The 10,546-nt window shown below is 40.1% G+C and overlaps 1 protein-coding gene across 1 annotated transcript in view; it reads left to right on the top strand.

Moving 5' to 3' along the window:
* The first annotated feature begins 416 nt into the window (after window positions 1-416).
* Window positions 417-10,546, top strand: part of NPHP3 (nephrocystin 3) — a 47,260-nt gene continuing 37,130 nt past the window's right edge. Inside the window, 7 exon segments of the mRNA XM_017868347.1 lie at window positions 417-901; window positions 3,377-3,502; window positions 3,660-3,705; window positions 4,063-4,212; window positions 6,319-6,471; window positions 8,028-8,161; window positions 9,965-10,125. Coding sequence (XP_017723836.1) covers window positions 509-901; window positions 3,377-3,502; window positions 3,660-3,705; window positions 4,063-4,212; window positions 6,319-6,471; window positions 8,028-8,161; window positions 9,965-10,125 — 1,163 coding nt within the window. The 5' untranslated portion in view covers window positions 417-508.

Genomic DNA, 10,546 nt, shown 5'->3' with positions numbered 1-10,546 from the left:
GCGTCCAGTCCGCTGCTGGTCCAGCACAGTCGCCACTAGCCCCTTCCTTCCTGCGAGCCCCGCCTTTCTTGCTAGCCTGCCTCGCCCTTTTTGCTTTCTTGACCCACCCCGTTTGCCCTGCCCCGCCCATATGCCCCGCCCCACTTGCCCGGCCCCTCTGTTGTCCCGCCCCCGTTCCTGCGTCCGCCGCCCCGCCCCGTCCCCGCTCCCCACACGCTTTCCGCTGCCCGCCCTCGTCTGCCGCACCGTCCGTTCCCCGCCCCCGCCCCGTCCTGCTGCCCAGCGCCTCCAGTTGCCCCGCGCCTCCAGTTGCCCCGCCCCATCCTGTTTTCCCGCCTCGCCCCGTTCCGCTGCCTCGCCCAGTCCTGCTCTCGGGCCCCGCCCCGTTCCGCTGCCCCGCACCGTCCTGCTCTCCAGCCTCGCTCCATCCCGCTGCCCCGCCCCGTCCCGTTCCGTTCAGCTGCCCAGCCCCGCTGGTACCCACGAGCTAGTGGCTGCCGTGGACACCATGGGGACCGCCTCGTCGCTCGTGAGCCCCGCGGGCGGGGAGGTGATCGAGGACACGTACGGGGCGGGCGGCGGCGAGGCCTGCGAGATCCCGGTGGAGGTGAAGCCCAAGGCCCGCCTGCTACGCAACTCGTTCCGCCGAGGCGCGGGGGCGGCGGCGGGGGCCGGGCCGGGGTCGCTTCCCCGCGGGGCAGGGGCGGGCGGGCTGCTGGGGGCCAGCTTCAAGTCCACCGGCTCGTCGGTGCCCGAGCTGGAGTACGCGGCGGCCGAGTACGAGCGGCTCAAGAAGGAGTACGAGATCTTCCGCGTCAGCAAGAACCAAGAGTTGTTGTCCATGGGCCGCCGCGAGGCCAAGCTGGACACAGAGAACAAGCGGCTGCGGGCCGAACTGCAGGTAACGCTGGGCCGGGCCGCGACGCCGGGAGACCCCTAGGAAGCACGGCCGTCCTCCTCCCTCTCCAAACCGAGCGGCTTTGAAAGTTCGGCGGAAACTGCCCATTTTAATTTGAGAGGCTACATTCTCTTCGAGTCTGAAATGATTCCTTAACTCCCTCCCCTTTATCTGTCTCTTTTTTTGGAGACAGGGTCTCGCTGCGGTGGCACGATCGCGGCTCACTGCAGCCTGGAACTCCTGGCTCAACGATCCTCACGCCTTTGCCTCCTAAAGTTCTGGGATCACAGGAGTGAGCCACCGCGCCTGGCCCCCGCTTTTCTATTTCTGGTTTATTCAGACACCTAGAAGAAATTAGCCGTAAAGTGTCCTGAGGAGGCAAATGCCAATCTCCAGCTCCACTCCGGCCCCTGCGCCCACCCCCTCAGAAGGCTGGTGACATCTGTTGAAGCAACTCAACAAACTCTTCCTAGGAGTTTTACCCTCCTCCTCCTCCCCATAAAAATTTTACCTGGGGCTCCAAAGTGGGGCTCATGTGTCAGTTTCTTTGTGAAGTTTCATGGCTCTTGCATTGTAATGGTCTTGACATGAAATTTTCAGGAAGCCTCCTGGTTCTCACCATCTTAACTGCTATGATTGAAAACCTTTTCTAGATGTAGTCAGATTTCCTTAGTCCATTTGATTAATTTACTCTAAAATCAATTATTGCATGCCCTCCATGTAGCAAGTCGATTATAATTCACTAAAATAGTATATAAAGCAGCTGGGCATGGTGGCTCACGCCTGTAATCCCAACACTTTGCAAGGCCTATGCGGGCGGATGACCTGAGGTCAGGAGTTCGAGATCAGCCTGGCCAACATGGTGAAACTCCGTCTCTACTAAAAATACAAAAATTAGCCGGGCATGGTGGCAGGCGCCTGTAATCCCAGCTACTCGGGAGGCTGAGGCAGGAGAATGGCGTGAACTCAGGAGGCGGAGGTTGCAGTGAGCCGAGATTGCACCATTGCATTCCAACCTGGGCAACAGAGCTAGACTCCGTCTCAAAAAAAAAAAAAAAAAGCATATAAAGCAAGAGGTTGCTTTTCTATGAGCAAATCTCTAAGACTTTTTGCCATCAGTCTGGGGCCCCTCTGATCGTTGTTGTGTCGTTTGTTTATTTACTGTGGGAGAGACTTCTAGGCAGCCTAAGAGTTCCTGGAGTCATTACAGTAGGGGTGAAATAAATACCTCAGATTTTTTTATTTTTTTATTTTTTATTTTTATATGATTTTTCTAAAAGAATAAAAGCCTCCTGTCTTCAAGACTAGACGTTCTTCTAGTCAGGTTTTGTTGTTTTTATTTTTAAACTCCCTCATTAGCGGTTGTGTAATTATTGTGGTTGTCTGGGAAGAAGTCCGTATAGCAGTTTATCTGTTGTCTTATCAGTTTTCCTACTGGGCAGCCTTAATGCACTTGCATGTATAAAAGGGACTCGCGCATTTCAAGTATCTGATTTAATGTGTCCAAGCCACTGCCCAACAGACATTGTACGTTGGAAACAACTAAACAACTGCACGGTGGGGGTAGAAAAGGCCAGACCAAACAGGGCGGAGTGCAATAAGGGCTGGCAAGTGTTACAGTCACTCCTGTCACAAGTCCTGGTTTCCTGTGAAACATACTGGTTCCTTTCTCATATATCGAGGCATGAAAAAACTCTTCTATATTTCATTCATTGAGTCAGACATTTACTGGAGACCTGCAGCATACTAGGCACTGTGAAGTGCTCAAGGGATGGTGAGATGAATAAGACATAGTGCCAAGGGGCACACAGTCTCCTAGAACTAAGTATCCTTCAAGTTAAGCCTTATAAAATGTAATTTTTACTATCACAAAGATGGAAAAGGCATAAGGAAGTTTAAGAATTGATGCAGTAGGCCAGGTGCGGTGGCTCAAGCCTGTAATCCCAGCACTTTGGGAGGCCGAGACAGGTGGATCACGAGGTCAGAAGATTGAGACCATCCTGGCCTACACGGTGAAACCCCGTCTCTACTAAAAAAAATACAAAAAACTAGCCGGGCGAGATGGCGGGCGCCTGTAGTCCCAGCTACTCGGGAGGCTGAGGCAGGAGAATGGTGTAAACCCGGGAGGCGGAGCTTGCAGTGAGCTGAGATCTAGCCACTGCACTCCAACCTGGACGACAGAGCGAGACTCCTTTTCAAAAAAAAAAAAAAAAAGAACTGATGCAGTGTTTCAAAAAAAGTTAATTTCCATTGAAAGCTTAATGTTGAAGTCTTTATTTGTTGTAGTTCAAGCATGCTTGCGGTTTTTTTCCCATTATGTTTTGAATAAAATGGCAACATGAAGTTTCTGATAATTGGTAAAATAATAAGTAGACTTAAAATTCTAAGATACGTAACATATGTATATATATATATAAGAATGTAAAATTGGGGAGCAAGACTATTTTTGTTAGGAAATAACGAGGTAAATTATTCTAGGCACTTCAAAAAACATACCAGAAGATACTTCGAGAAAAAGAAAGTGCTTTAGAAGCAAAATACCAAGCAATGGAGAGAGCAGCAACATTTGAACATGACAGAGATAAAGTTAAAAGGCAATTCAAGGTAAATTCCTTACATTTTTACCCCCAAAGCAACATGGAATAAAACAGTATATTCTAAAAGTATATATAATATATAATGCGGTGAATAAATAGAAGTAAGTTATGTAGGATTCATGAAAATTGTAAGAATTAGTGTAGGGCACTTTCACATTTTTGAGTTAGACGTGGTAAACTTGAGATCATTTCAAAGAAAAATGTATGAAAGTGAACATTTTAATAATAATTTGGAAAAGAAGGGAAGCGTTTCTGTATGGGGAAAAGCATGTGGAAATGTTTAGGGATGTTGTATTATTGGTATTTAGTGGGAGAGAGAGACAGATTTCCTAAACATCATGCAGTGCACATGACAGACCCACACCACAGACATGCATCCTGCTGGAATTCCAGTGGCTTCCAGTTGCAAAACAGTAAGGTAAAGGTACTGGGACATTCACTCTGTGAAAGGGGACATCGAGGACCAAATGAATATTGGTTTTATGAATGAAATATTTTTCCCTTAAAGTTGATGACACAATTTTTGATTATAAAAAAACTTTCAAAATTAAAATTATTCTTTTAAAGATTTTAGAGAGACCAAAGAAAATGAAATTCAGGACTTACTGAGGGCCAAGAGGGAGTTGGAGAGCAAACTTCAGAGGCTACAGGCTCAGGGCATCCAAGTATTTGATCCTGGGGAGTCTGATTCAGACGACGACTGTACAGATGTCACTGGTAAGTGTATATCCTATTTATATTTTGAGCTTTCAACATAGCTCTAATGACATGTAGAGCCAACTTTGGATTCTGCTAGATTTCTTTTACTTATCTATATTAGGTTATCGCTTTAACTACTGTTGCAAATAGAGTCGTGCATTATTTCTGTCAGCTGCTAAGACACCTCTTCTCCACGAAGTATATGAATTTGGGGACTAAAGTTCCTTCTGCTTTGTCACTCTGGCAACCCTAACCCATAACCTTTATTCTCTGGTCTGAGATAGCTATCCCAGCTCCCACCAGCACGTCTGCATTTTAGCCAAGGGAAAGAAGGAAGGGGAGAATACATTCCTTTCCCGGAAAGCACAACCTAAGATGACTTCTCAAATCCCATTAGTCAGAACTATACCTGGGAAGACTGGATAGTGTAATCAGCAGCCAGGCAGACAAGAGTCCTACTCAAATGTAGGGTTCTGTTACTGAAGAAAGAAGAGAAGAATGGATATTGGAGTTCGTAGTCTCTGCAGTGTTATTTCTTTACATAATGATGTATTCTTTGCTTTAGAATACTTGCATTATAGTTCACTGAGTGGTTTCCAGTATAGCTTTGTGAACTGTTCAAAAAGTGTTTGTTTTATAATTAAATGAAATATGTTTTCTGGAAATAAAAGCTTGAAATCACAGAGTGAAAGGATTTACATATTCTAAGAAAATGTTAATAAAGTGTGATTGATACTGAAAAAAGAAAAGATTCTATTTTAAAATGCAGTGGAAAATGTAGTCACCCTCCCATTTATAATGAACTGTAAGTATACTCTTTCAAATGGATGCATTTTGGAGTAAAATACAGTAACTGACAGTTCCTTCTTAATTTTCATTTTAGTATCATTGAAATCTGACCAACATACTGGAATTTTTATTGCTCACTTTTTTTTTTTTTTGAGATGCCATTCTTCTGCCTCAGCCTCCCAAGTAGCATGAGCCACCGCGCCCAGCCTTTATTGCTAACTTTTAAGGAAAAAAATGAAGGCTGGGTGCAGTGGCTCATACCTGTAATCCCAGCACTTGAGGAGGCCAAGGCGGGCAGATCACGAGGTCAAGAGATCAAGACCATCCTGGCCAACATGGTGAAAGCCTATCTTTACTAAATACAAAAATTAGCTGGGCGTGGTGGCGTGTGCCTGTAGTTCCAGCTACTCGGGAGGCTGAGGCAGGAGAATCGCTTGAACCCAGGAGGTGGAGGTTGCAGTGAGCCAAGATTGCGCCACTGCACTCCAGCGTGGTGACAGAGCAAGATTCCATCTCAAACAAAAAAGTGATTGTTAACGGCCAAGAGTAGCTGAGAAAATGCTTTTTTATACCCCAACATAAGTCTTAGTGATTATTTCAGTATTGACATATTCAAATGTACAGTGTTTCAAAACTATTGTAATTGTCTCGGCAAATTAGAAACAAATTCCTTTCTAGGTCTTTTTTCTTCGTATTTTGTGTTAAACAGGCAGAAGGAACACTTGAGGGGGAATGTCACCCGTTTGAGACTCAAAGAGCTACAAATAGTAAGCTCAGTTTTGCCAGAGATGTAGACATTCTGGCAAATATAATTTATTAGAAAATCATCAAGTTCATAAGTTCTTAATGATTCAGACATTAATTTTGTTGCTCTGGGAGGTTGAGAAGGATGTATTCCCTGCTGCAAAGAGTTTATGTCCTAATAAATTATGAATATTTTTATATTCATGTGTGTTAGTAACAGTCTGCCTTTGAGGCTTTTTTCCTTCAGATTTTAATTGATGCCTAAGCTGTACAGTTAGAAATGGTTTTTAGAATTTTTTTTGTGTGAAATGTTTTTAACTTCCCTCTTATTATGATTTCTATTTTATTGTTTCTTGTTTCTTTTATCTTTTCTTTTAATCCGCTCTTTGAATTTGAGATGATAACCAGAATTATGTTAATCAGTATCTTTGAACTTTGCCAAAAGTCAATGGCAAAGTATTTTCAAAATCGTTTGAATATTTATAATATTTTAGTATTTTTTAAAATTAGAAATCCTGTTCAGTATATGTGATGAGGTTTTGAACGTTCAGTAAGTTGGCTTTCACAAGATAAAAATCTCTTGCTGAACAGCTGCTGGAACCCAATGTGAATATTGGACTGGCGGAGCCTTGGGAAGTGAACCTTCCATAGGAAGCATGATCCAGCTTCAGCAGTCCTTCAGAGGCCCTGAGTTTGCCCATAGTTCTATAGATGTGGAAGGACCCTTTGCAAATGTTAACAGAGGTAATACATGCTCTTTGTCAATTACTTGCCTAGTGGTAGTGATTGTTCATGTTTTATAATCTTGTGCTAGAACTATTAATACCATTAGCAAAGCATGAAATTTGTGTTCCTAGTGCTTTCCATTGACAAACCATCATACAGTGGGGCTGTAACTAACAAGGAAGGACGAGGTTACGTAATTTAGATGGGGATCAGGTGGTACTCCTGCCAGCCTGGCCAGCCAGGTTCTGGTAACTGTGTTCTGGTCTGAATTCTCCGGTGTTTTAGTTGAGCAGCAAATCTAATGTAGATTAACTGAAAAATAGTAGGTTTTAATCTTTCCCTCTACTTCTTTGATAATGCTAAAGATTAGAGCAGGTTACGGAACAAAATACCAAAAATCTCTATTAGGTAATATAGTACAGTTTTCCCTCCATATCCACAGATCCACTCAACCAGTGATCAAAATATTTGGAAAATAACAAAGAAAATAACAATATAAAATAAAAACAAAAACAAGAAACATTACAGTATAACAACTATTTACATAGCATTTACATTGCATTAGGTATTGTAAATAACTAGAGATTATTTAAAGCAGGGGTATCCAATCTTTTAGCTTCCCTGGTCCACAGTGAAGAAGAATTGTCTTTGACCACAAGTAAAATACACGAACACTAATGATAGCTGATGAACTAAAAAAAAAATTGCAAAAAAGTCTTATAATGCTGTGCTGGGCTGCAAAGCCATCCTGGGCCACATGAGGCCCACAGGCCACGGATTGGACAAACTTGATTTAAAGTATATGGGAGGATGTGTGTAGTTTATATGCAAATACCACATGATTTTATATAAGGGACCTGAGAATCTGTGGATTTGGGATGTGAGGGGAGGTGCTGGTACCAATCCTCCACTGATACCAAGGGACAACTGTATTCATACCCAAAAGAATATTTTCATTATTTTTACATAACACAGTGTCCAGAATAGCTCTTAAGATCTGTTTGGAATTTCAATATCAGTGCAGACCTAAGAAGTTATAAGTAGTTCTACTCTTTTTCCTTAAAACCATACAATTATTTCTCTATCAGCAAAATGAAAATCATTTTTAAAATTGTGCTTCTTGAACTAGCCAAATATATGTTAAATTTTTATTCTCACTAAATATAGTTAGCATAAGGCTACTTTTCATTTTATGCCATTCTTGAGCTTTCTTTTAACTCAATATATTTCAAGAATAATAGGAAAGTAAAGCTACAGATCCTCTTGGTAATGTAGGCTAACTTCAAGTAACAAACTAATCAAAAAACTCATGTAAAATTTTTTCATGACACTTGACTGGAACCACTGGTGCCTCAGGGAAGACCACTGGTGACATTCATTGCTTTAAGTCCTAGGATAGACTTTGTGTTTAGAAAACTAATTGCCTTTGAATATATTACTCTAGAAGCTATGGCAGTATTAACATGTAAGATGAGATTCCATTCTATGATGCCTGATATGTTTTTTAAACTTTTTTAGAATGATCAAATATGTTCTGGTAATTTTTTCATGAACTTGAGCAATTTTATTTTCAGATGATTGGGATATTGCTGTAGCTAGTTTATTACAAGTTACTCCTCTGTTTTCACATTCTCTGTGGAGTAACACTGTCAGATGTTACCTCATTTATACAGATGAAACCCAGCCTGAGATGGATCTTTTCCTTAAGGTGAGGATATTTATAAATTCTGTATCCACCAATTTAAAATATAAGTTAATATTATATTCTGTTTCTGATACTACTGTTTCTGAACCAAATAGTTTCCTACTAGATTTTATGTCTTAAAGAATAGGAAGCGTCTTGGGCTTTTCTTAAGAGAAAATATTTTTCAGTATTATATGCAAAGAAAGGTAGTGAATTGAGGGTTTATTTATTTATGTTTACTTTCTGGAATTAACTTTCCTAGGACGGGAGCTAGGACAGAAAAAGAAGGTTTTAACTTGTTTTAGTTATAAATGTCAGACTAAGGTGTTGGAACTTTCTGGAGTTTTTGTGTGTGTGTGTTTGGTTGTTTTGAGACAGTGTCTTGCTCTGTTGCCTGGGCTGGAGGGCAGTGGCACAGTCATAGCTCACTGTAGCCTCAAACTCATGAGCTCAAGCAATCCTCCCACCCGGTCCTCCATAACAGCTAGGACTACTGCAGGCACACACCACCAAATATGGCTAATTTAATTTTTTGGTTTTGGCTTTTTTTTTTTTTTTTTTGTAGAGAAAGGGTCTCATTGTGTTGCCTAGGCTTGTTTTGTGAAATTTTCATTGCATATTCTCCACAATGTTTAAGACTCTTGTTGATTGTGTCTGCTTTAGTTACTGTCTCTGCCAGCTCTATCCTTGAGTCTGTCTCAGGTAATAAAATTTTCTCCCTACCATGGTTTAAATTTTCCAAGGCAGCCGTTGGAGTTATTCTAAGGCGGGGGTCACTATAGCCTGTTGGTGAAATCTGGCCTGCTGCCTGTTTTAAATGGCCCAGCGATAAGATTGGTTTTCACATTTTAAGTGGTAGAAAAAGTCAAAAGGAGAATAATACTTTATGACGTGAAAATTATATGAAATACAAATTTTAGTGTCTATCAAGTTTATTAGAACATTGCCACGCTCATTCGTTTACATATCATCCATGGCAGCACTACAACACCAATTCAATGGCAGAGTAAATTGTGATGGAAGCCAAATAAACCACAAAGATCCCTGCTAAAACAGCCAAGTTGTTAAGCGATTATTATTGTTGCAGAAATATTTGCTATCTAACCCTTTATATAAAAAGCTTGCCTACCAGGGTTCCAAGGGAATTTTATAGAATGTGTGTCACATGCTATACCTTCTATATTAACATCTTCCATGTTGTTGATTACCAAACTCATTTAGCTTTCCTTTGTGATATTATTCAATTTTAGTAAAAAGATAAAATATTTTAAAGCCCAAAGCTTCCATCCAGTAATTGAATATATTATTCCCAAGGACATTTTGAGGGTATTACTAATTTCTTTCATAATAATAGTCATCATTACTTACTCTCTTAATTGTAGATTTATGTGTTTTAACTTACATCTCTCTGCTTTAGCGTTCTGATGTATCATAGTGGATGTTTTTTACTATACAGATCTATGGATCTGTATTTTGCACTCTTTATGACAATAAAACAGATTGTTCATGGTAATAATACCGAAAAGAAGCAAATACCAAAGCAAAATAGCCTAATACTGTCTCCTGTTGTTCTAGGTTTATTATGAAATAAGTCATCTTCTGAGCTAGAAAAAGGCCAGGTTGCTAAGCTATTATTATTTGTATTTGAGAGAAACATGCCTTTTCTCTTTAAGATTTTCTTTTAAAATGTGATTATTTTAAAAGTTTATATTAAAAGATATCCAGTATAACCTGTTTTAAAGCATACTTTTTATTTTAAGTAGTATGAATCTCACTTGGTCTTTAGTTAAATACATTAAGCTTTTATATGTTTTCATTTGTTTTTAGGACTATTCACCTAAACTTAAGAGAATGTGCGAGACAATGGGATATTTTTTCCATGCTGTTTATTTTCCAATAGATGTTGGAAATCAATACCTCACTGTAAGAAAATGGGAAATTGAGAAAAGTTCTTTAGTTATTTTATTTATTCACTTAACATTACCAAGGTAAGCTGAAAAAAATTAATTTATTATAAGCAGTAAACTGTAAATAGAATTGAGATTGCCAAATAAGCTTCAAAGATAAATTTTAATTGCATCCTTATAATAAAAAAGTCCATGAAATTATTAATTCTACAACTGTTTCATACTTAAATAAAATCAAGAATTAAAAGTTTTATGCTGTTAGATTTTTAATTTAAAAAGTTTTATGCTGTTAGATTTTTTCATAGGTCCTATGATCAACATTAATTTATAACTTATTATAAATCAGAGTTTGGCAAATATAGCCCAAGGGCCAAATCTAGCCAGGAGTCCGCTTTTGTAAATAAAGTTTTATTGGAACACAGCCACATTCATTCATTCATTCATTCATTCATTCATTCATATATTTTCTTTTTTTTCTTTCTTTTTTTTTTTTTTTTTTTTT

This window comes from Rhinopithecus bieti, unplaced genomic scaffold, assembly GCF_001698545.2.
Source record: "Rhinopithecus bieti isolate Rb0 unplaced genomic scaffold, ASM169854v2 scaffold_2453, whole genome shotgun sequence".
Classification (NCBI taxonomy): Eukaryota; Metazoa; Chordata; class Mammalia; order Primates; family Cercopithecidae; genus Rhinopithecus; species Rhinopithecus bieti.
Note: the sequence above shows the minus strand (reverse complement) of the source record. Positions and strands in the feature narration are given on the sequence as shown.